A 26,937-nucleotide genomic window follows, 5' to 3' on the forward strand; every position below is an offset into this window, starting at 1 on the left:
ACACTCTGTGCAAGACTCCAACTATTTCCTATTAGAAAAAGACAAAGGACGACTAGTCTGAAGGATGTTACTTCTTCACAACTATTATAAGGAAACATTATTATATTCCAGTTTTCAGTAACTCCAAAAGTTCTTTGTGGTGACTATGTGCATATCTCAACCTGAATCTGAAAGTTTAAAGTTTTAACAAAATATGTGCACCTATTTTTGATGCAAGAGTGGGGGGGAAAAATAGTTGTAACTCTTTTTAATAGTGCATTTTACCCTTTTCGTTTCTCCCTAATCTCTCCAATCAGTCACTTACTCCAAAATTAGATGTCCCATTCAAACCAAATAAAACCATTATTTGATTAATTTCCTAACACTTTTCTCAGCACTGTAATCTACCGTCTGTTTTAAATAATTTTCCCCCCAACATTACAAGCAAAACTCATTTAAGGTGTCGTCATTACTTTTTTTCCTCTGTTGTGTGGATACCTTCTGTATAAAACCTGTTAAAATTTTAGACATATGTCTTTAAATGACAACTAAAAATATATAACTGTTTATCAAGGATTTATTGCTATTACATTAAGCTCTTATTAACGTTTTTCAAATACCTTATGACATGATTGAAATGTAATATATAATGCATTCTAAGCTTGATGTGAAAATGTAATTCTTGAGATTGGAAAAGGAGGAAAAAAGCATGGTTTACGGATTGCAAAAGTTTTTTTAATAAAAAAAAAGAAAGGAAACATCTTCCCACATGAGTGATCATTGTGGAAGCACAACACAGCAAAACAAATTACAGTTTTTCAGACTTTCTCTTGAGTATAAACTGATTGGACACAACCAAAAGAAACCAGAAAAGAAAATAATTTCCAAACTTTTAAAAATGTTCCCATGGATAACAGAGGCAGGATCTGTATTAAAGGACAGGTCAAGAAAAAGAAGGCATAAACTCTTGTAATTCCTGGAGATGGGTTCCCCATAGCCACCCATATTTCCATTATGTTTGGAATTATCGAACAGCTAATTTTCATCCAGTAAATCTATCTTGACTGTGTGGTGGACTAGCAAGGATATCACTGGATGCAGGTCTGAGTAGATGTGACCTGAAGACTAAACAATGTTCTGATGGGCCTACAAATCAAAGCATTCCTCAGTCTCCCCTAGAAGCCTCACATCCTGCTAGTATTATGCTAGCCGCCTCCTTTTTTTAGGGAGGCTGAGATGCAGGATGAAAGCCTGCAGAACATGTACTCAAGATGCTTTGCAAAGGATGAGCTCATACCAATCCGCAGTGTCATCATGAAAGGAATGAATGGAGAATCTGTGAAGTGATCCCCTCCACACAGACTCACCATGATCAACTGTATATACAGGTGTGGAAAGACCTAATATAATTATCAAGAACACATGACCTCAGTCCATTACTGGATGGAGGTTGTCATGCTAGGACACTGGTACTGTTTTATGTCTTATCCAGGTCTGTAACTAGATTGATAAGGATACAATAAGCAAGAGGCGTAGTTAGTGTTTGGTTTGCCATAACACTCTCCACCTAAAGGGGAATACAATCCCTTTAAGCTTTCAGTTGAAAAGCAGCATGCAGTAAAAAACAAAATGGACAGCTATCACATATAGGCAAATAATGGTGCAGTTCTAACTGAAATATTACATGGAACAAGTGGATTATACAGGGCCATGCAGGAGTCTAGATGCATGTAAGTTGTGCGGCTTTACCAAGCATATTGGCAGCATAAAAGAATGCAGAAAGAAAAGAAAGGGAGCAATAGTGAATGAAGCTTTAGTAAGACAGAGTCTAGGAGGAGACCAAGGACCGGGATGTAAGCAGGCGTGGAGTGCTTTGAAAATGAAGAGAAGATTGAAATTCATGTGCAAGAATCTGGGAAGCTAGCTGAGGAAGGAGACATCTTCAGAGCTGTGAGAAAGACACACATTCCTCTGGGCAGGGATTGTTTCTTCCATGTTTTTGCTATACTTACCATATTGGCTTTCTGATCCCAATAAGCAGAGTTGTTTGAAACTCGGAATTTCTATTCTATGGTGAATTTCTGGCATTTTAAAACTTTTTGTTATGAATCTAAATGGAAAGTCAATTTTCTGCAAAATGCAATTTCTATTTTTTTCAAGTTGGTCAAAACTTCTTGTTTCAAGAAATCCAAAATGTGTTTTTTTAATTTTGACTTATTTAAATAGATTAAAACAGAATAGAATATAAAACAAATATAGTTAATTGCTGATTAGTATTGTAATTGGTATTCTAAATGTTAATTGGTAATTAGCCATTGGTAATTGGTATCTGGTATTAGGCAATTACTGTCGCAATTGGCATTTTAACTGGTCATTATAATCAGTTTGGTAACTGGTATAATATAAAAATGCTTATAAAAATTTATAAGCAAAATCAAATTGTAGGTTTGAAACAAAAAATTTAATTGTTCCATTCTGACAGGGTGACAGTTTCATTTAAATTTTTTAAAATGAAATTATGTCCCATGGAATGTTTTGATTTAGATGAATCAAGGTTTTTTTGACAGAAAAACATTGACCAGCCTAGTAGTAAGTAATTTCTCCCTTGCCTATTAACATGCAACAAAATTGCAGATTTTAATTATGCTTATTTTATTCAACAAAATCCCCACTCATGTTCTAAGACCGTTATCTTGATGTGTATGGATACGTTCTCCAGAGGCTGTTTGGTTCAGATATCATGAGGCCTCAACGTTAACGCTCCATTTTAAATGGAGGAAGTTCTCAATCTTATATTAGCAGTCATCTTTGCAAAAGAGACTGAAAATAAACTCATTTCCAATTAGAGCTTGGATTCCAGAGCAGTGAGCCCAGTCTTTGGGGAATTTCATCTAAAAAATCTTGGAGTTTCTGTGCCCTCAGGTAGTGTAAATCATGTAGTATACCAGGGGTAGGCAACCTATGGCACACGTGCCGAAGGCAGCATGCGAGCTGATTTTCAGTGGCACTCACATTGCCCAGGTCCTGGCCATCGGTCCGGAGGGCTCTGCATTTTAATTTAATTTTAAATGAAGCTTCTTAAAAGTTTAAAAACATTATTTACTTTACATACAACAATAGTTTAGTTAAATAGTATAGACTTAGAGAAAGAGACCTTCTAAAAATGTTAAAATATATTACTGGCACATGAAACCTTATATTAGAGTGAATAAATGAAGAGTTGGCACACCACTTTTTAAAGGTTGCTGACCCCTGTAGTATACTTTCACATACAACAGTTAAAACTGTACCAGAAGCGGACAATATATAAGTTGTGATATTGGTTAGTGCCTTTTTGCATAGGTTTAAATGTGCTTTGCTTGGTTGCATGTGTTTGTGTAAGCTCAAAACTTTGCATGCTCTAATATATTCATAACTGCCTTTAAAAGATTTTACTTTAGTTTTATACAATTAGAACACTTGCCTTATTTTCAGTAGGTTGTGAAATCTGCTGTACCCTCAAGGCTCTTGGTTGGGAAGCAAGGGAAAATTTTTCACTTCAGCATCACGTCTGTACTTGTATCAGTGGATTTAATCATGCTGACTGTTTCATTAGCTACACCACAGGCTTTCAAACATTATTTTTAATAATTTGGGAGATTAATCATGCAGGAAACTCTAAAGAAAAAATGAAGTGTTTGTACTTGCAGTGCGACTACTCCACCCAAGATATTGAGTTATCCTGGTCTGTTCTCTATCGATCAGTCAAAACTCTTATCAACTGAAAAAAAACAGCAAAGGCAGTAGACTTTATGCAGTAGCCAGTCACATACCTTTTCTCCATCTTCTGTTGTAGCTTTCTCAAGGATCAAAGATGGCCCTGAGATGTTTGAGCAGTTCAGTAGAGATTACAGCAAGTGAAGTATTGATGATTGTTTGGTGTTTTTGGTTTTGTTTTGTTTTGCTCATTCCCACTATTCTGGATGTTTGTATCAGCTACTGCATTTGTAGTGTTTCAGAGGCAGGTTCAGTTATCAGGACATTTAGTGCAGGGAATATGCAGTAAGGAACACTTACCTGCTAAAGGGCGAACTTCCCAAATGACTAATGAATAAGTGGTAAAAGATCTCCACTTAGATGGAATCCTGCCTCACCAGGCTTATAGTGAAAGAACCTAACGTTTAGAATGCCTATCTGAGAAACCAAAATTCTAGATAAGTGTTTACCCTTTATAGTAAACCATGTGAATTTTGTTTCCTCTTCTGTCACATCTCGTGCTTAACATGATCTTTCTTCACATTATCAGGCAGGTACCTGCTTCCCAATACCATTGCACAGCAGTCATGGCAACCTGCAGAAACCTCCAATCTTGTTCGTATGCGTAGCCAAGCTCTTGGGCAATCGGCTCCTTCACTTACTGCTAGTCTGGTGAGTTACATTTTCAAAATAGAAGATAATTTTGCATGCAGAAGACCTATGTAATATTATGGTTGAAATTTGATGTGCATAAAAATCAATAAGCCACAGTTTGTTGTCTCCAAAACCCCTAATAACTCAGGCCTTTCACATAACTGAATTAGCGCACAATAGTAATTGTGTGTTACTATATGTAATGCTACTAAATATGTGCAAAGTGGCTGAATTACATTTGTGATGGAAGCTGTAGCTTTGAATGGCCTTACTTGTTTTCACACACAGTCTCAGCTGAAATGTTGCATCAATATAACTATTTGTGTTGAAATGGTCAGTCTTCAAAGAAGACACTAGAATGGCCTAGCGTTTCTGGTGGGCACCTGCGCTATCAGTTTTATAGTTCATGCTTTCCACAGGATTCTGCACTCAGGAACACGCTTCTGGAGTGTATGAAGTATGAACTGAATATGCAATTCATTGATCGCGCTTTTAAGTAAAGGTAGGGGGAGGGATAGCTGGCTAGGCTGTATGGAGGGTCTGGCGCAGTCACGGTTAAGTCTGGCTTTTCCTGACCAATTCATCTTAACTTGCCTGCACTGGGTTTCAGTGTGCAATGTGCTGCTTTGTGCTGGTGTATATTGCATTTTGTGAAGGGTTCCAAAAAGAGAAAAAGAAAAGAAAATCACATACTTCCCATGCATAAGATATAGTTTCCAAACCATTATAAACCAAGTTCCATCAAAAATGCCAGTGGTATTTATCCTTTTTTAGAGCTGATTTCATGAGAAGTATATAGTTTTTGAAAAAAGAGAGCTCAAGTTGATTCAAAACAGTAGAAAAGCATCTAGGGACTTTATCTAGTGGTTTTTATGCTCTGTTAGTCTAACAACCAATATAATTTTAGCAGTCCACCTGTGTTTTTTCCACTAAAAATTCATCCTTGTGCAGAGAAACAACAAGAGAAAATACACATCAGAAATTAAATTTCTGAGCTTCTAAAGCTCTCTCTCAAGCATAACAATAGTGATGCTAATAGTGGCAATAAAAGATAAGTACAAAGATGTTATTCCTTGGTACCTTGTTGTACCTTGTTATTCCTTGCTTTACTGATGGTAGTGAATTAAACCTCACAACACCCTTATGAAGTAGGGAAATATTACCTTCAGATTACAGAGAGAGGGAAACTGAGGCACACAGCTATTCTTGCCTAAAGTCATTGGCAAAGCTGAGCCTAGAAGAAAGTTTTCTTGAGTTTCTTATGCCCTCTGACTACCAGCCAGTGCTGCCTTCCCAGAACTCTAAATTTCAAAAGCAAAACGTTAAAGATAGTACGCAGTAATCGAGGTACCACAGAGCTTAAAGTAGTCTGCATTGAAAAGTTAGCATCTGTCAGTAACTACCACAATGTTGGTATTTGCAATACTGTAATTTCATCCTATGCTTAGAACAAGAAATGACTGACATACAAATTAACAGTGCTGACTGTTGGCAAACACCAACTTTTTTTTTCACCAGTTGCTGTACTAAAATAGAGTTAATTCAAAGTCTGGAAATTCGCGTAAGAGCTACATAGAGGATAGAAAATGTTTAAAAATCCTGTAACTATTACTTTATGTGACCTTTCTGATTCAGATTAGGGCATTAACAGGGCTAATGATAGAAAAGGAAGCCAAAATGGATAATATACATACAAACTCTCTCTAATGTGCTTGCACGACATCTAGCACAGTTGAACCCCAATCTCTGTAGGGATATCTACAGTAATGCCTTTTAAAAGAGTAAATACTAGAATATTCTCCTCAAGCACCATAGGTGAGATGGGTGAAGTGCTGGGCTTTTAATATTTTTTCCCCTCCCCCATTGTTCTACAAAGATTTTTCTGTTTTATTGCTTTTCAATCAAACCTCAGAATGGGAAGTAGACAAATACTTCCTTATTGGATATTATTTTAATGCCCACATTTCTCAGATGCAGTAACTTGTACTTATTGGAAGGAAGGAGGGGATTGGAATGAGGGAGAAAGATGGAAGAGTCACAGTTTTTCTCATTGCTGGATCACCGCTCGCAGTGAGGACTCTCTTTGGGAGCCACTGCGAAAGATGAAAGAAATGAGGCAACAGCCTCCCTAAAGCCTCTTCCTAAATCTGGAGATCTTCTGTGAGCCAGGCAGCTAGAGATTTCAGCACCGAGCCTTATAGCATACCAGTAGAGTGATTTTTCATTTTGTGGAGAGGAAGGCGTTTACAGCTGTAAAAGGAAAACTAATAAAATTTGTGCTTATTGATTACTATTCAATGATCTTACGGTGCTGCTTAGCATTTGGTCTATTTCATAGCATGGGGCTAGGTTTATGAATATTGATGAATTACTTAAATAATAAGGAAATGTCAGTGGAGTGTTTGCTGCTTTATGCAGTCAGTTGATTTTTTTGTTGTTGCAGTATTGCATAGTAGAGCTGTGCAACATTTTTTTCCAACTAATTGTTTTTAATTTAAAAAATGCATTTTTGTGGCCTGAAACTATTTGTTGAATTTGACAAATAGTTTTGTTTGAATTTTTTGTGAAGAGTTGAAATGTTTCATTTCAGTTTTACATCAGGCTAATTAAAAATAAAAAATACAAATGTGAAAACCTCCCCAAATGGCTGAATCGAAACAAAAAGCGCAAAAGAATTGTTTATAATCAACTGTTTCAGTTGATTCAAAACAAGTGAAAACCTTAAACTTTGTTTAAAGTTGACTTGAATCATTTCATCAACTTCAAAATAATTTTTTGAGGGTTTTTGTTTTTTTTGATGTGATGGGAAATTTTGTTTTGGTTCAGTTTAAACCGGATTTCTTTCCTGATTTTTTAAAATTTTTTGGCTGTTTTTTTTGGTTGAGCTCCCAGTCTGAAAAATCCATTATTTGCTCACCTCTATTACAGGGTGGTGGTGGTGGTGGTGGGGAAGGGCAATAGATTATAGTAGCCTGTAGCTGGATGGCAGGATAATCTTACTGCCCCCACCTTTTTAAAGTATTGGAAACCTCAGAGGAGCTGCAGGTTAATTACCCCTGACTCTTTGGCACATGTGTGGCTTATTAGACTCCACCTTTAATATAAGAAGTGGAAGTAACTGTCTCAGAGGAAGCTAGAGGTGGGGGTAGATGAGACTGAAGAAGGAACCCAGGAGCAATATGGTCTGGAGTGAAGGCTTAAACTGGAGCTTTGTGTTACACTTTTGAATTACTCATTTTATTAATATCCATTTTAGGAAGTAGAGACTTTTTGATATCTTATGAGTCAGTAGTTTGTTTGGAGCAAGATGGAAGCTACCAGTTTACAGACCCATATGTGGGTAGAGATAGTGTTTTGTTTGGAAGTGTTTATTCATTAAAAAAATTAACTTCATTCCAAAGAAATTTGTCTCTGCCTGTCACATTGCTAAATAGACATATTCATTCTACTGACACTCAAGTGTAGGAAGTTAGAATCATGGAGCCCTTATTCTGTCACTAGAAACTGAGGCATATGGTTAATGCTATTGGGCAGGAGCTGTTAAATTTCAGTGATTGGGAAAATACCCACTTTTCTTTTTAAGTGGGTGAAGATAATGATTTCATGGCTTATGGTTCACTGTCACCTCTAGTTGCCCCATATAATGTATTATTTAGAGTATTATACTAGACACTTCTAGTTTCCAGTATAATTAAAATTTCAAACAGTTTCCTTTATGACACATGTTTTCACATTCATGAGTAAAAGTCTCTTTAACAGTTTCTGACTTACAGGAAAGAGCAGAAAAATACAGTTTGTGCAGTGTAAATTTGAAAGCTGCATAGTGATTCCTCAGGGTAGAAAATGTTCAGTCACGAGTGCACTGCTAATTAGTGCATGCGCTTCAGTTCGAGGATATGTACTGGGAACTAGTGATGCTTGCTCTTGTACACGGAATCTATCAGCGTTTCTAAGCTCTGCAATCAAATATCGTGCAGACAAGCAGCTTTTAAGCTACTTCCAGATTTTTTTTCTTTGTTCTTGTTTTTAAACACCTAGGAATTAAGTAAGTGGGAATGTTTAATGCAGTGTTAAAGCTGAACAGTAAAATAATATATAAAAGTCAGGAATTGCAGAAATTAAGGATCCAAAAGCAATATTAATTCACCCACATTTGTGCAGCTGAGTAAAAAACATTGTTTGAAGTTCCATTTTTGCATTTTTTGACACTCCTGCAAATGTCACTATTTGACTTATGCTTATGTTGGCAGTGTTTTGCTTTTAATACAATACTTAAATCAATGCAATCATGGGATAGAAATCATTTTTATTAACACATTGCTATGTTTAAGTGATTATGAAACAGTATGCTAAAGAAATACAACTTCACAGGAAGTTCAGTTAGTCACACTTCTTTTGGAGTCTGTATAAACATTGGCTTCATCACCAGTTGTCTTTTACTGCACTTTCTTTTTCTTATAGCCACACACATCTTCCTTTCTGTCTACCCACCCTCATTTTTTAAATTTGTGCCTGACTACAACCTTGGTTATCATCTCTTCTGCATAAACAGGATGCATTATGTATGGCAGATCCAAACAGATTCTACTGGTGGCCGGGATTATTTTAAATTTAGCTACAGTTTCCTAATGTATTTACTTGCTAGGCATTGAGAGCTGCCATAATGCAAGGCTAATGTAATGTGGCCACACAAACAGAGCTTCTCTAAAACCAGCTTTGTCAGGCGTCACAATTACCAATGAGACAGTTTGGGGAGATCTATCTATGTACAACTTCTGAATTCTGTTAGATATTATGAATAGAGCTTGGTGAGAATCTTTCATTGGAACGATTTTCCAGGGAAAAAAACCCTTTCACAAATACCACAGGAAAAATTCACTTTTTCTGAAAAATGTTGGTATTCCTGCAGATGGAAAGTGAAATTGACAAGAGCCTTCCTGGTGGGCTTCTGAGGCTGAGCACCCTGACTCTGCCTCCTAGCCTTCCGCCAGCTCTGGAGAGAGAATGATCAAGAGTGGTGAGGCAGGGAATTACATGAAGATATTTCTTTCTTTGCATATCTAGTACTGTCTAAAGAGTTATTATTTTTAGAAACCCCTTTTGCAAAGTCTTTGTTCATTTGCTTCAACTATCACATGTCACTGAAGGGTTAAACTATAAACCAGAGTGCCTGCAAGGGTGGAGGATACACTTGAGCCACTGAACTGTTTTAGGGGTTCAGTATTAGTTTTTGGGCCTCAGGGTCCCACTTCTAGAAGAGGTACCACACAGTGTCTGTGTCCAAGAAGTATGTTAGAGGGGCTGGAGCCAGAAACTGTGGCTGGACCCTACGAAGAGGCGCTTACAAGCAGACTGATACCAACACAGCAGCCTGATGAATGTCCAACAGGGAGAGCTCAATCAGGGCTGTGCCAATTTTGCACTAAGACTCCTGAAAAAAGGTGGTGGTGGCAACATGGTAGTAGAAACCTTGAGCAGCATGTAGCAAAGGGGTACAGATATTTCCATTTCTTAAGGCCCAGTTCTCTTCTTGTGCATGTGTTGGTAACACCTATTAATGTCTGTGGGTGTATCCAATGAAAGAATTTGGCCATAAATGGACACAAGGCAGTTTGCTTTAGTAAGGAAAACATTTTTAGGTAGCCTGCTAGCAACCTTATGCTTTTATGCTTGAAATCAATTTTATTACTTTTTTGTAATTAGTATGGAAGTATTTCATCTCTTTTCAAAGAATCATCCTGCCTGAAGTAATATGAAGCTTCAGTGTGAAGTATAATCTTTTGACTACAAGAAGCACATGAAAAGAGTTTACTTGGGCAGATGTAGCCCTCTGAGAAGTGAGTGAGTTCTGTAAGAACAGTTAATATAAGGAGCTTGAAGGTGCTGCTAGGCGGACTCTGGATTGAGAGAGCAATTTATCACCTCAGGTTTTATATATGGAGATAGGTATATCTCATAGAACTGGAAGGGACCCTGAAAGGTCATCAAGTCCAGCCCCCTGCCTTCAGTAGCAGGACCAAATCCCCAGATCCCTAAGTGGCCCCCTCAAGGCTTGAACTCACAACCCTAGGTTTAGCAGGCTAATGCTCAAACCACTGAGCTATCCCGCCCATCCTGAAATAACTGCAGTTTACCCAGGCTACGTTGGACATCTTGACAATAGAATAAAAATGATGTTGATACAGCCACGCACCTGGCATGAGTTAAAGGTAGATGTGAGGAGGCATCCTTTTCAGAGGGCACGGACATGGAACTTGCTGAGCAGTAGTAGCTCAGCAGACAGCGGTGCTGAATCTCAGGGTGACTCCACTGCTGCTCTTCTGGCTCCTGAGTGAAAGGCACTAGGGCAGCCAGGAGTGGAAGGCTCTCTCTGGTGCTTGGGAGGGGACTTAGAGTCTGAGGGGAAACTTGGGAGTCTAGAACGGTTCTGTTTGGACCTAGAAATATTAAAGTAATTAGAAAATGAAACTAAACTTCTTCAGCAAAAAATGGGAAGCTGAGACTGAGGTCTGAGGAATTATAAAACACAGCATCCATAAATAGCACAGCTGTTTCTTTTTTTGTCCTTTTTTTCTCATTGGCTTACTTTGAGAACATGCTGGTTTCTCTTAACTGTGGTTCATATTTCTTATGTATTAAGATGAGGCCCTGTTTAGTAGAAAGACCTCTGGACTTTATTGGGAGCGTTCCAGTTGGGAAGATCCTATTGTCCGAGACAAACGCAGGTTCGAGTAAGTATTTAATTGAGAGAGGAAAATCAAAACGTGACAGATTGAAATTTCAAACCACGTGGCCGTTTATTAACAAGAGGTAAGTTACAACTTGGGCCGGGGGAGGTAATTTATCAACTAGAAATACTATCAAGATAAACCACACACAACTTGAAAACCATCTATTTGCATCTAACAACAAGAACTAAACGACGTATGATTAGCCGCTTACTAAAATCCAAAGTAGACACGCAAACTGAGTAAACTGTGCACGCATTAACCGAATGTTGTGAAATACACCAACTAACCACAACAGTAATCAATACAACAATTTGATTCTCCTATACTGTATACACAACTTTGCACCAGATAAGGGAGAGAGAAGAAAAAGGGGAAAAAAAAAGGGGAGGCTAAGCAAAGTGTTTACAGAAATTAAAATGCACATACCACACTCCAGGCGCAGCTGACCAGCAGTACAGACACAGAGTGCATGATGAATTGAGGAGAAGTAATCCTAACATGACACGACGCGAGCCAGCAAAATCTGGAGGAGACCCTGGCTGAAAGGGTGATCAGGCCTTCCAGCTGACACGCGGGCACTCCTGCCGTTTCTGGCGCGAGATACAGTTTTATTCGGTGACTCTTACTCGTGCCAGCGTCTAATTGGTCCCTAGCTCCTTCACCCTCCAGGTTCTGAGCTGGAGCCCTCTACATCAACAGGAGCTGCACCCGGCACACTACTCTTTTGCACACAACATGCTGGTATTGTAGCACACGGCACCAACTTGACCCACAATTGACCAGATAGAAGGTTCGGGAATAGGCACACGGCACTATAATGTTGCACACCGCCCTACGGTGTTGCACACGGTACCAGTGTGACCTTTTGACCGACAATTGGCCATACAGACGCCATGAGCTGCAATCTATCCTTAGAGACTACAACTCCAGTGATGTCTTGGGGAAAGAGGGAGGGAGAGACTTTTCTATTCCAGGGAGAGCAGGTGGTGGGCTCCATTTTGGGAGAGGAGCAAGATTGCTGGTGTAGAGCTCTGTCCGTACCAGGAGCTGCTGCTAACTGCTGCTGAGAGTGTGTTGGGGCTTTGATGGAGTAGAGAGCTTCAGAGGTAGTTGGTGTCTTCACTGGGGCCGGGGGAGAGACTATTGCTGTGCCTAGAGCTGGCTGAGATGGGCCTGCAGTGAAGGAACTGTGAGTAACCCCCACTCTTGTTTGGGAAAGTAATTGCAAGGGAAGGGGCACAGAAGTCTGAGTCTGAGGAGAGGCAGAGTGATCTTCCCATTGAACCAGGACCCTGAGCTGCGGCCATTTGGTGGGGTCAAGTCCAGTCTTCAGTGGGGTTGTGCAGCTTGTTGCCTTGGGTGGACTGATGCACAGAACCAACAATGCTGTCTCCAGCTTCAGATCTTCAAGCGCACCCATGCAAGCAAGTGTCTAGGACTCTGCAATCCAGGGGAGTGTACACCCTGGGGTGGGGTAAATGGTGGCAGTATAAATGCCAGTTAGATAACTTTCATTTATTACTGTGTATACCAGTGGTTCTCAAACTTTTTTTTCTTGGACTACTTGAAAATTGCTCAGGGTCTCGGCGGCCCAGTTCATGATCTTTCCAAATGTTGTTGTTTGTACCGTTAGCTAACTATTGTAAAGTGCTTTGGATAAAAGAGCTACATTATAGAAACTTAATTATTAACATTTTTTGTTGTTCTACAAATAAAAGCACACAACTCGTATTTTAATATCCGTAGTCTTACCTTTCTAACGCGATGAAATTGCCCTCTCTCCCTCGCCATGGCAGCCCCTGAGCTGGGGCTGGGAAGGAGGGGGGTCTCCCCACCACAGCAGCCATAGAGCTGGTGCTGGGAAGGAGAGATGTCCCTCCTGTACAGCTGCAGCTGTTTCTCTGGCCGCCACAGCCCTGCACGTCCCAAATTCCCCCCACCCCCTCTTCTCACCCCACTGCCTCCTCCCACCTACCCCTTATCCTCCCCCAAGGCCACCACCACCTCACCTTACATGTGTGTCTGCTCTAGGGTCCAGGCACCTAATTAGTGGAGTCATGCCTGCGCGGCTTCACTAATTAGATGGGTGGCCCTTTATTCTCTTGTGTGCGGCTGCCCAGGCACTCACCTTAGAGGGAACTATCCCTGGACCACAGTTTGAGAGCCTTTGGTGTATACTATATTTGTTAATTGATTTTATTCAACTGCCCCCTGTGGATTTAAATTAGTAGTCTGTTATACCCTGTTTCTTTAAGTTGTCAAGTAGAGGTGTGTTAACTCTAATTAAAGTGTATTGGATGTATATTAAAATTGATATGTTAGAGTTAGACCCATGCCACAGATTATTATTATTAGAATAGATTTATTCCTGGAGGTTCCCAAGGCATTGAGTGTGTACCAGGACCAGCCAGGTGGAGGCACTGCCAATTTTAAATTCCTTTAGGAGTAAAGGGAGTGCAGTACAGGGGTGGAGAAAGGATTCCCACCTATCCAACATGACCACTCGGATACTTGAGATATCCTTTAATGTCAACATCATCAGGTGCCCAGACACACAGGTGAGTGTTGTCTGCTCCTGAGTAGCCCAGGGAGGAAAGGGGGGGGGGAGGTTACATAAGCAATAGCTATTTGTTTCAGACTGTCCAAATAAATAGTCACCTTTTGACTTAAGAAGCTATTCCTGAAATATATGCACAACAGTATATATGCTACATGATATATAATACGCTAAGTTCAGTGTATTGAACTTATTCATAGTAAATTAACATTACTAATACAAATACCACCTTAGCTTTGTCTTTCTCAGGAAAACAGAAACTGAAGCCTACTTATTTAACTTGGAGATCAAGTCTTTTAAATACTCTGGTGTACGAACTCCTTGTGTTGGCACTGTCCAGCTCAAGTCTGTAATTTTTCACCCCCTTAAAGTAGCAAGGATTTAGTTCCCTCCCCCTTCATGAATATCAGAGTACAAATGTGTGTCTGAGTCTCCCCAGTCTCTTCATGAGAGCCCTGTATCTTTCACCACATATTCTTGGTCCAAAAAAAAATATCAAGATTTAACTCAGTAAATCATTTAGTCTTTAAATACATTTAGATCTAGGTTCTCCTTATCTGGAGTTGTTCAGTATTCTTCCAACCCTCGATGTACCAATATTACCGCTATGTGTCATGAAATAAGTTGTGTTTAGGGACCTAGATCCTTAAAATTTTCTTGGATTATGGATCTTTGTGATGTTCTTATGCAATATCCTTCAAGAAGCTTATCCCTTTCAACATCATAAACAGGTGAAGAGGAATTAAACTTTTTTATTTTAGAACCAACGTTCTAGTTAGGAATCCTCTATTTTTGCATAAGTTGATTTTCCACGAATTCCAAAAAGCATCTTTTGATAATGGCAGAGGCAGAAAGGGAGTCTACAAGAGTTTTCTCCCAGTATCAATTGACCTTTGACAATTAATTTGCTTTTCTCCTTTATATATTTCAGCATCTCTCTGGATGTTCTTGGTGTGCTGGTTTCTACTATTTCTAAGCACATGCACATTTGGTAAAGATGAAAATCTGTAACTTCCCTCATTCATTGCCTCAAATATGTTTTAGTTCATGTGATGCTGTTTTATCCAATGAAATTCAGAAAAGAAATAAAGTGCACAAAGGTGCATATGCTTTATTATAAATATAAATTTGAGTCAAGTAAGAAGATGATTAAGTACTTGTTTATGCTTCAAACTATTGCCAAATCATTTATCCATGGGTATTCAGTTGGTTCGTGAGCTAGCATTTAAAAGATCTGTTTACTATTTGGGTGTTTGGATCAAGGCTGGTATAGCTTCAGTTTTGTGAGCAGTGCAGAACATAGGTTTGCTTTCCCTGAGTCTCTTTTGGAAGATTACTGTTTACAAGACAGTATAAAATGAGCAATGTAATAAAGCCCCGGGAAGAGGTATCACTTTGTTTCTCCTATTTTTCCAGGGAGGTTATAAGATTAGTCAGTTTATCTGGCAGCAAAATTTTTACATTGATGTAACAGACTTTGGTGGTTTTTCTGAGGAACGTATTTTGAAGCCTTATGGGCAGTTGTGAATAATGTCTTGTCTAGCTCTCTGAAGCTTAAAACAGAGCTAAAATAGGCCATTGTCAGTAACCAGTACTTTTTCCAGTAAGAGAAATTGCAGTAGTGTTGAATCATGGTATGAATAGGTTTATTTCACTGGAGGGCAGAAGAGCATTAGTCTTCCCCCACCATTTATTTATATATATATATATATAAAGTTAAACTTGCCAAAATCTACAAAACCATTATGGTATTAAATCTACTAATATCTACACTGCAATGTACTTGTTTTTTATTGTAGTTTCTCATAATCACTGCAAATTAATCTGTAAGGATGTACCTACCAAAGCTAGAGGGTGGTCATTCTTTTAACCAATGGTTTGCGAAGGATCGATTGCTGAAAGGAAACAGCAATTCCTACTGCTAAGCTAAGTAGGAAATGCTCAATACCAGTGAAGAGGCTTTACTACTTAATCTTTTATATAGAATAATATTGAAAATGAATAAGCAAGTCTTTGTTAAATGTGCCATCAACTGCTGCTAAATTGACATAAATGTTGACAGTTATTGTGAGAGCTGTTTCAAAACTAATTATGCTGATTAGAATGTAACTACCAGTAATTGCATGTGTTGAAACAGCACACCAGCAGCTCTTTGTGAATTTTATTCCCAGATATAAGTCACCCATTTGTCGCCTGAGAAGTGGCAAAATTATGGCTTAGATAGCACATGATTACAAACAACTAAAGTCATTTCATTGGAAATACTAATTGGATAGATATGTGAATAACAGTATCAAATGTGTACATGTAAAACATGCAATTCAAAAGGAACACCTATAAAATCATCCATTTTAAAGATTTTCATTCAAATACATTTTTAAGCAGTATGGTTTTAGAGCATAAGCTAATACAATTTATCTATTTTCAACATAGTATATTATAAGTATTCAATAATGTTTCCTAGAGATTCAGTAGACTAACTTTATTATGTTACTAATTTCAAATTAAAAATTATGCTTGCAATAAAATACCTTCCATTTTTCTTTTTATTAAAAAAGAGAGCAAACCTTAATGAAAGATGAATGAAAATCAGTATCCTAGATCAAGATAACTTCAAATCTAGTGTTTGTTTTAAGGTCAGTACATGAATGTGAACTTGATTCTGTGGCTTAGGTTCTGGGTTGGATCTAGAGCAAGTAGGGATCTCTTTTCCACTTTAAGTACAGATGAAATAGTCCATAAAGAGCTTTTTTGAGAGATTGGATAAGGTAAGATAGAAATCTCTTAAACAACTAATCTCACAGATTTCTACCATTTGGTTCAAAATCTCCCAAGAACAGTTAAATAGATTTCAGTATCACTGAATCTGAACCATGGGCTTGACTTGGACCCCAACTGTAGTTTGAATCTGAATACCTCTTCCTTGGTCTTATGTCTGGAAAGATAATGGAACAAATAATTAAGCAGTCAATTTGCAAACACCTAAAAGATAATAAGGTAATAAGTAACTGTCAGCAGGGATTTGTCAAGAACACACTGTGTCAAACCAACCTGATGGCTTGTTACCCTGTCAAAGAAAGCTCTGTGGCTCGGGGGAGTGGTAGATGTGGTATATCTTGATTCTTAGTAAGGCTTTTGATACTGCCTCACGTGACTGTCTCATAAACAAATTAGGGAAATACAAACTAGATGGAGCTACCATAAGGTGGGTGCATAACTGGTTGGAAAACCATTCCTGGGGACTAGTTATCAGTGGTTCATGGTCAAGCTGGAAGGGCATATCAAGTGGGATCCCGTGGGGATCAGTTCTGGATCTGGTTCTTTTCAATATCTTTATCAGTGGTTTAGAGAATGGCATAGAGAGTACACTTATAAAGTTTGTGGATGATACCAAACTGGGAGGGATTGCAAGTGCTTTGGAGGATAGGATTAAAATTCAAAATGATCTGGACAAATGAGAGAAATGATCTGAAGTAAGTAGGATGAAATTCAGTAAGGACAAATGCAAAGTACTGCATTTAGGAAAGAACAATCAGTTGCATGCAGGGCCAGCTCTAGACCAAATGGCGCCCCAGGCTGAGGAGCATCTTTGGCCCCTTTCTCCATTTGTTAAGCCTTTGAATACCTTTTTTTTTTTTTATTCCATTTGTAGCCCATTTCACGACTTGGATACACGATTTGAATGCACGATTTATCTCTGTCAAAGATGATGATAAATTTGCATGCTAGGCTCTGTAAATCTGTATTTATTCATGCCAGACAGCAAATAAAAAAAATCGTTTCCTCCAAGTTTATAGAAACTTAAGAATAATTGAAATGTACTAACATCAAGAAAATTAACTGTTCACCAATATTTGGTTGACCACTATTAAATAGCGTTACAGTAGGTGACAGACTTAGAATGTTAACGCCAGGCATTTAGTTCAAAAGGTCGCTTTTCTCGCCTTTGCCCTTGTGAACTCAAGCATGGCATCAGAGAGATCCAAAGACTGACCAATGGCATTTTCAAGTGACATCATAGCAAGCAATGTCAGTGTCTCATAAACTGTAGTAAATGTAGTAAAGATGTGTTTTAATGAGCCTGAGCTTCAAAAAGCTGCACTCACCACTCATGACTGTGATCAGCAGTGTGAGCAGAGTCCTCAAAGCTATCCATACATTAGGAAAAGTGTCCTTCAACTCTGCATCATGAATGAACTGGAGAACTTGGAGTGTAGAGTGCTTCCCATGTGGCAAAATGTGACGCATGTTGTTGTTCAATTTGACATAGAGGTCTTTATCACTGATGTCCGAATATTCCCAGTGAAGGTCTGTACAGTAGCTCAAGGGTGTTTTCCTGTCTGTCGACAACTTACTACGGTCATACAAACCCCCAGACTTTTCATGATGCTTCATTTGTCTGAACTGTTCTTCAGTGGACACTCGAGCAGTGTCAATGAGCAAAACAAATCCCTCCCTCTTGAATTTTTCTTCTGAGCTTCCCATCACCTCATTTCTGTCCTCATAACCAAACTATCTCTTCTTCCAGTGAATATGAGTTTCCTGGAAGACAGGGTCAACTCTTAAGTTTTCTGCCTTTTCTTTGGCAACAGTGATGGCATCTTCACTGTCTCTGTAGGCCACAAGAAAATCAAGGCAGCTTCCCATCAAAGTAGTAGCAAACATCATGCGAGGCTGATTCTTCTTTCTTGTTTCTCTCCTTTTCATGTACATTAGATTTTTCTTTGTCATTACTCTCCTTTTCATGTGAGCCACTTTCCTCTTTATCATCACTCTCCTTTACGCTGCCAGGAAAACAGGATGATTCTCCATCACTTCCTCACATCTCCCTTCCTTATCTTCAGGTAAATCTGCTAATTCCTTAATAATAGGCCTTCCATTATTTACACTTCACTCCTCGATTTCTTCTGCACTGGGACAATCACTACTGCCTAAAGCCCGGTCTATGTTGTTCTGTTTCAAATATTTTTCCCATCAAATTTGCCCCTTGCTGCAAACTAGATTGCAGGTGAGCTTTTCGATTCCGATACTGAGCTCCTGAAGGCTTCTTTCGGGGCATCTTTTACTTTTTATGGGGGAAAACAGATAGACTTTTGGTCTCCCTTATACTATGTTCCACGGTCTTAGACATTACATGTCATTAAACATTAAATGAAGTCACTAAACATTACGTGTTAAGCATGGCAAAAGAAGTAATTGTATTTCTTTTATATTGTTGCGTAGATAGAGGTTCGATAGATTAAAAATTATATGTCCTTCGTTAATTACTACTTACGCTCCAAGTGTTAAAACACAATTTCACAATTACACAGTAAAACAAGGTTCACAATATTGGAGCCGGGCTCTCGCTTCACTTCAGTTTGTTCTTTTATCTCACTGACTGGTGATGCCCTTCCCTTTATATACCTGCAAGGGCATGGCTGACAACGTTCTGGGAGTTTCTAGGAAAATGTAGTTCTCAAAGTCTGGAAGGTTCCATGAGATTCTACAAAGTTCTAGAACATTCTAAGAGGTTAATGAAAAATGAATCCACATATGGAATACCTGAAACATTTTATTTCAAACACACTGTTTTCCCTTTTGTCGCTAACAACAAAAACAACACCCCGAGCCTGGTGCAGGCATCCTTAAATCCAGCCCTGGTTGCACACATACAAAATGGGAAATGACTGCCTAGGAAAGAATACTGCAGAAAGGGGTCTGGGGTATAGTGGATCAAAAGCTAAATATGAGTCAACAGTGTAACACTGCTGCACAAAAAGCAAACATCATACTGGTATGTATTAGCAACAGTGTTGTAACCAAGACATGAGAAGTAATTCTTCCGCTCTACTCTGCACTGATTATGCCTCAACTTGAGTATTGTGTCTAGTTTTAGGTGCTACATTTTAGGAAAGATGTGGACAATTGGAGAAAGTCCAGAGAAGAGCAACAAAAATGATTAAAGATCTAGAAAACATGACCTATTAGGGATGATTGAAAAAACTGGGTTTGTTTAGTCTGGCAAAGAGAGGACGGGGGGGGGGGGAGGAAGAGACGGACGTAAGTTTTCAAGTACATAAAAGGTTGTTAGAAAAATTGTTCTTGTTAATCTCTGAGGGTGGGACAAGAAGCAATGGGCTTAAATTGAAGCAAGGGCAGTTTAGGCTGGACATTAGGAAAGTCTTCCTATCAGGCAATTTATTCCAGAGTTTAATTACTCTAGGGAGGTTGTGGAATCTCCATCATTGGGGATTTTAAGAGCAGGTTAGACAAAACTTGTCACGGATGGTCTAGTCCTGCCATTAGTGCAGGGGACTGGACTAGATGACCTCTCGAGGTCCCTTCCAGTCCTATTTTAAATTGATTTTAAATTCAGTCAGGCCAAATTAGTCAAGTCTGAAAATATTTCTTGCTCTGAAATGTTAAAAATGCCAAATAACTATAGCAAATTCACTTCTATATTTTGGCCCTCTCTCTATCCCTGTTTTAAACTTCTGTGTTACTTCTTATATGTGACTTCTTATATGTGACTATGGTCTTTTTTGTGTGGTGTCAGAATACCACGCCTCCTACGACCCTGGAATTTGGAGGTATAGCAAACCTAATTCAGATGTTTACAGCATACAATGTGTAGCTTGAAAAATAACATAAGACAATAACTGCATTGCATTATATATTTCACAATAAACATCTTACAAGGGTTTAAGCTACTCACTAAATTTTGGCCTAAAAGATATTTGAATATTCAAACACTCACATTTTCTCCTTATTTTATTAGATATGTTCTTATGTAAACTTGGAGGAGGAAAAGTGGCAGGGGTAGGGTGGGGGGAATCTGAACCCTTACTCTTCTGAAGTGCCAGAATAAAGAGGAAAAAAACCCTCCTTTCAGTGTCAGATTCCTGTTTGAGTTTTCTACATGACAGCAAAAAGTCAAGATTTGATGCTTTTAAGTATTAACAGCCAACAATAATTTACTAGCTTCTTGATCAGCTTACTGAGAAAAGGGCATCTCCAAATCCATGTGTTAATCATAGATCATAATCATAGACTTTAAGGTCAGAAGGGGCCATTATGATCATCTAGTCTGACCTCCTGCACAACGCAGGCCACAGAATCTCACACACCCACTCCTGTATCAAACCTCTGTCTGAGCCATTGAAGTCCTCAAACCATGGTTTAAAGACTTCAAGGTGCAGAGAACCTTCTAGCAAGTAACCCGTGCCCCACACTGCAGAGGAAGGCGAAAACCCCCCAGGGCTTCTGCCAATCTGCCCTGGAGGAAATTCCTTCCCGACCCCAAATATGGCGATCAGCTAAACCCTGAGCATGTGGGCAAGTCTTACCAGCCAGACACCCAGGACAGAATTCTCTGTAGTAACTCAGATCCCACCCAATCTAACATCCCATCACAAACCATTGGGCATGTTTACCGCTAGTAATCATCCTAGTAGCCCTTCTCTGTACCTGTTCCAGTTTGAATTCATCCTTCTTAAACATGAGAAACCAGAACTGCACACACTATTCCAGACGTGTTCACTACCCATATCCTGGATGTTTCTTAGTTGGCTCTATCTACTTCAAATAAGTATGAGAGCACCAATCCTAGTCAGATTTGGTATTGAAATTCAGTAGGACTGTGCTTCTAAATTGCATAGGTGCTTTTGAAAATCCCAGATATGTATGTATAATATCCACAACAAGGGACTGGTTATTGATGACTTCTTAACCTTGCACATGGGGCGTGCATTCATATTCCTTTCCCCCCTTCTATGGCCAAGCAGAGATTCAGTGGAACAGAGAATTGAATGCTATATGCATGCTTATTATACCCAGGTCACGAAAGGGGAGAAAAGCAAATTTTGAATTGCCTGAGAGAAAAAGTGCTGCTGTATCAATCTAAATTTTAATAATGAAGTTATAGATTATCACCAAGAAACTAATTAATTAGATAGACCTATAATGAATTGGAAACAATGGTCTGCTGTTCCAAAGTGCTAGAGTATTTTCTTCAGGAAGTTACCTGCAAATAATTGTCACATGGGAAAATTAAAAGGAGAAAGTTAATATCTGTAGACTTGCATTACAATCCTAGACATCAGAAATGCATTGCGCATTTGGAAAGCACTGGAACTCATATTTCATGTTGACATGTTCTGCTACAATTGGTTAATACAAAAATTCTCCAATCTATGGTTCTAATCCAAATGGATAAACAGTTCTAATGCTGATTTACAAAAAAAGAAAACCTCTTACTGATGCATCCTGTCTTCTCTCTGTTTTGTTTTGACTGTAGGTTTCTTGAGGGAAGGGGCTATCTACTTTCTGTATTATGCTGAACATATTGCTGGTGCTTCAAAACAAATGTGAATAAATACTATATGTAAGAGGGTAGCTAAAACTGCTTGTATCACAAAATGGTACTATTGTATTAATTTGGTTGGCATATATGGGCCCAAACTCTTAAAGGTGTTAACAGGAACTATTAAGTAAGGCTTTAATTTTAGCAATATCCATTGTTCCCTTTTCCTTTAGCTGGAAAGTTTTATAAGAACCCTCAACCCCTCATTTGACAATCTTTTAGATGGTATTAAAGATGGTAATAACTCATCCTTTTTGGGAAAAAGAGAAGTAGTAAATTGAAATAGGTTGAAGCTGTTGTTGTTGAAGTCCAATCCCATTTCCTAAAACACACAACAAGACAGAGAGAGAGAGTGAAGAGAGCAGCAAAGATAGAAGATGCAGCTTCTGTCATTGGCATTGACTCCATCGTTGACTGTCACTCCCTCTCTACACCCCTCCCCAACCACCAGTGGTTGTCAGGCAGCTTTTTCTTGTGCTAATTTTCCCCCAAAGTCTTATTTTTGCAAACCCTAAAAGAGAGTGGCAGGTGGAAGAACCCGCCCTTCATTATTTTGTTCACCAATTAGGCCTAATTTCCGACACAGCAATTTTGGTCCCTTAATTTACAGTCATACACGTCTTTTCTTTACCAGGCATAATCTTAACACAGTCCTTGAGTTATATCAGTATCTTGTTTCAGATTAATTCAGCTTTTCGGTCTTCCTTTTACATCTTTTCCTATCAACCTGTTATAGGTTATCATGACTTTTTATTAACTTTTATCCACTTTCCCGCAGTTAGGCCTATTACTACGGTACTCTCCTTCGTGAATAGTGATTGGTTTAGGATTTATTAAAGGAAGGATAGAAGCTGACAACTTGAACAGTAACTCTCATCCATCAGCCATGATTCCCAGTGCTTTTATGATAGCCATAACTTTCCAAGATAAAGAGCCTTAAATACTGTTGAATGGCCCAACTGGCTTGCTATGTTGTTCAAATTTTCATTTGGACAAAACTTTATTTAATCTAGAGGAACCTTATGTCATTCAATAGCTTCCATTCTCGCTAATGGCATTATCTCACAACCTTTCCAACTATGCAGAGAACCACAAACAAGTTTTTGCGATAGTTCTTCAGTCTTTCATTAGTCTTCCCATGATAATCAGAGCCTACTCCTGTGATAGGCAATGGGTAGTTGATGCACTGTTGACTATCTAGGATTTCCCTCATGTTGTAAGCTTAAATTATATACTTCCTTATTATTAGGTTACAACCTGAACATCGGGTAGGTTGACTTTGATCCGTTTTCCTCTATATGCCTCTGCATGTCTCTGCAAATGCTTTCAGTTCAAGCCTTATACTGCTGCTGCTTTCTAATTAAATCAGATCTTATTGTAAAATACATAAATATTCTACGGAAGCAGATGGGAACATCAACTTCTCTCTCCCTTCTGGAGAGAGAGAGGATATTACAGACATGAGCATAGGCCAAAAATTATGTATTTTCTTATGATTTTTCTCAAGATTTCCCCCTGGATATTGATAAACTGCTTTTGGACTTTATGGGACAAGCATAGTCACCATGTTGCTCATCAGGTCTTTATGCTTTTATGTTGGACTGATGGTCTTAGAACGACTGTGTTACTGACTTGGATTCTTAATACATTCCATGGCTGGCGTACCCAAGCCCACTTATCCACTGACCCTTTAAAAACTCCCTCACCCCCAGTCTGGGTCTATGCTGGTTATGTGATATGTATGTATCTCTTCATCCTTGAAACAGATCTTGTAATCCCTCATAACTCAAGCCTGACCCTAGATGTACAGTATCTTCCCTCTTAACTTGCGTGTATTTAATTTTAAACATTAACTTTAATAAAAATTTTAAATCTATTCAGCTTTTGACAATTTCCCCTCTTTCCCCCCCTAATCACTACTCCTCCAGCCTGGGGTACGTATCTTTATATAGTTATACTTCCCATTCCCATTTGATTAAACCTTATTTCAGTACAACCTAGGCTGCTCTGCAATATTTACTTGAAGGCCACAGAATTCGTTCTTAGGAATTCTCTTATCCTATTGTGGAATTACTGGAGATTAAAGAAGAGAGAAGAAACATTAGTGCTCTACTTGACCTGGTACCACTTGAGAAAAAGATGCAGTAATCAGTGGTAAATTAGTTAACTTCTATTCTCTCATTAATAGAGTTAATCTTTTGTTCTCCCCACATATTTGCAATTACATGGTGTGGGCAGTACACAGTCAATTAAACTCCAAACCATCTTTGAAGTCTTTATAATGAGTAGAACAGTTTGGGAATAATCTACACTTGGCTGAACAGGCGTACATAGTTTTAGATGCTAGGGTCTGTCCAAAATTAGTGAAAGCTGGTAGCCATGAGAAAAGAATTAAATCATGAGATTCCAAACCACCAATGGTGATGCTTTTTGAAAGCAGGTAAATATCACTTCATTCTGCATAGCCACAAGATTTATTTTTATTTTTAAGAAAAGTTTGTTGGACTTGAGCTCAAATTCAGGGCAAGCATGACAGACAATAGTTTAAACAGGAAACATTCCTAGCATGGAACCATTTTTGTTCACACATAGCCTTGTGGGTATTCTCATCATGGAAAACTAGCTTTATCATAAAAGAACAATTGAATTTTAATGTATCAGATACTGGAAAAACTGAATAAATGACCGACAGGAAAATAAGTTTCCTTTACCTACTACTTTCATTTTTTACTGTAGTGGTTATGCCTATCAGTGGTATAATCTGTTGATGATTGTACAGCCAGAGATTGGCAAGGTGAACCAATCACCAAATTAATCAGAATATTTAAAATCCTCAAACCCAGCTCTGGTGGAGGAAAATTGCAGTTGGTATATACCATGAAGAGGAAGGACCACTCATTAGAAAGTGTTTGAATTTTGCAATAGAAGGAACACAGGAAGGAATGCATTGGTTATATGTAAGTACATTATTAGCTTCATTGGGTTGAGAAAATAAGTCCTCCTGGGTAGTTCATTGCAAATCAAACGCATTTTCAGTAGTCTTTAAAAAGCAAAACTGAGGATTTGACTGCATTTAAAAATGATTAGAAAGTAATAGAGACAATTATGTCATTGTGTTGGGGGAGGGCGGGGGGGGGAGAACCTACCCTATGTTAATGGTTGCACTTGGAATACTGATCTATTCTGTTTTGTTGAATTCACATAATAGAGACTATTTCCTAAAGATCTAGAGAAGGAATAACGATAGTGTTAGAGTATGAATAATCTTGCATACCATGAGAATTTATAAAGACTTGGATCATTTGTTGTAGAAAGGAGGCAACTGAAAATGTATTTAATTGAGGTGATGTTTAGAAAATGACCGTATAATAAACCCTAGTCAGATGCTGCTTTTTATCTTTTCTCATAAGAAGAGTGAAGATGAACTTGATGCAACTGAAAAGTTTTGAATTTTAAGTTAACAAAACTTCTTTACAGTGTATATTTTCATCCTTTGGAAATCATTGTGGTAGGATAATACTGAGGCTAGTACCGTATTTTCCGGCGTATAAGACGACTTTTTAAACTAAAAAACAACCCCCAAAAATCGGGGGTCGTCTTATACGCCGGGTATAAACAGGCTTCGGCTGAGCCAATCCTGGGAGGCGTCTCTCTGGTGTATGCCATTAATGCATACAAAGCCTGCTCGGATTGGCAAAGGTTGTAATAGCCTGCCTCTCTGACTCAGCCAATCCGAGCAGGCTTAATAGATGACACCGCTCCCCTGAATGTTCTGCCCTCCTTCTCCTCCCCTTCCCCGGCTTCCCGCGAATCAAATGTTTGCGGGAAGCCTGAAAAAAGGAGCAGGCAGGTAAGCCGGGCGTGTGGGGGAGGGAGGGGGGAGGAGGCAGGACGGCTTACCTGCGGCGCCCGTCCCAGTGTCGGCCCGGGGAGTTGGGCCCACGGCTGCGGCTCCGGCTCCGGTGTCGGCCCGGGGAGCCGGCCCTGCGCCGCCGGTCCCGGTGTCGGCCTGGGGAGCCGGGCCCCGCGGCTGCGGCGCCGGCTCCGGTGTCGGCCCGGGGAGTCGGGCCCGCGGCTGCGGCTCCGGCTCCGGTGTCGGCCCGGGGAGCCGGCCCTGCGCCGCCGGTCCCGGTGTCGGCCTGGGGAGCCGGGCCCCGCGGCTGCGGCGCCGGTCCCGGTGTCGGCCCGGGGAGCCGGGCCCCGCGGCTGCGGCTCCGGCTCCGGTGTCGGCCGGGCCCGGGGAGTCGGGCCCCGCGGCTGCGGCTCCGACCCTGGCCCCCAGCAGGGGTAAGAGGCCAGGGCTGGGACTGGGGCGGGGGAGGAGGGGTTGGATCGGGCAGAGGTTCTGGGGGGGGCAGACAGGGGATGGGGAAGGGGGGGTTGGGTAGGCGCCGCGTGGGAATTCCTGGGGTCTGTTGGGATGGTGATGGATGGAGTCGGGGCAGTCAGGGGACAGGGAGCGGGGCAAGTTTGGCAGCGGGTGGGGTCCTGGGGGGGAGTTAGGGTTGGGGGTCTTGGGAAGGAATGGTCAGGGGACAAGGAGCAGGGCAGGGGGGGTTATGGGTTGTGGTTTCTGAGGGGGGGCAGGACGTGGGTGGGGGGTGTACTCACTGGACGGTTCCCTACCGGGTCTTCGGTGGTGGGTCCTTCAGCCTCGGAAGGGGGGGTAGTCTTATACGGCGAGTATAGGCCAAAACCTGTATTTTAAGTGGAAAATTAGGGGGTCGTCTTATACGCCCAGTCATCTTATACGCCAGAAAATACGGTAGGTTAGCAAATTTTTGTAAAGGATAAATTTGAGCATAAATAACAATTTACAGTTCATGTTGAAATAGATGGTTGAGAAATCATATGTCATGCTTTAGTGAAGAAGTATCACCTGTGAAGATTTGGAAAGACTTTCCTCTCTAATGCTACTGCATAATATACACTGGGAA

General features: G+C 39.8%; 1 protein-coding gene across 1 annotated transcript in view; it reads left to right on the forward strand.

Moving 5' to 3' along the window:
- The window catches only part of MAST4 (microtubule associated serine/threonine kinase family member 4), a 410,096-nt gene that overhangs the window by 109,108 nt on the left and 274,051 nt on the right, over window positions 1–26,937 (forward strand). Inside the window, exon 3 of the mRNA XM_045020986.1 lies at window positions 4,265–4,386. Within this exon, the coding sequence (XP_044876921.1) occupies window positions 4,265–4,386 (122 nt within the window). The remainder of the gene's footprint in view (window positions 1–4,264; window positions 4,387–26,937) is intronic.

Source organism: Mauremys mutica, chromosome 6 (genome assembly GCF_020497125.1).
Source record: "Mauremys mutica isolate MM-2020 ecotype Southern chromosome 6, ASM2049712v1, whole genome shotgun sequence".
Classification (NCBI taxonomy): Eukaryota; Metazoa; Chordata; order Testudines; family Geoemydidae; genus Mauremys; species Mauremys mutica.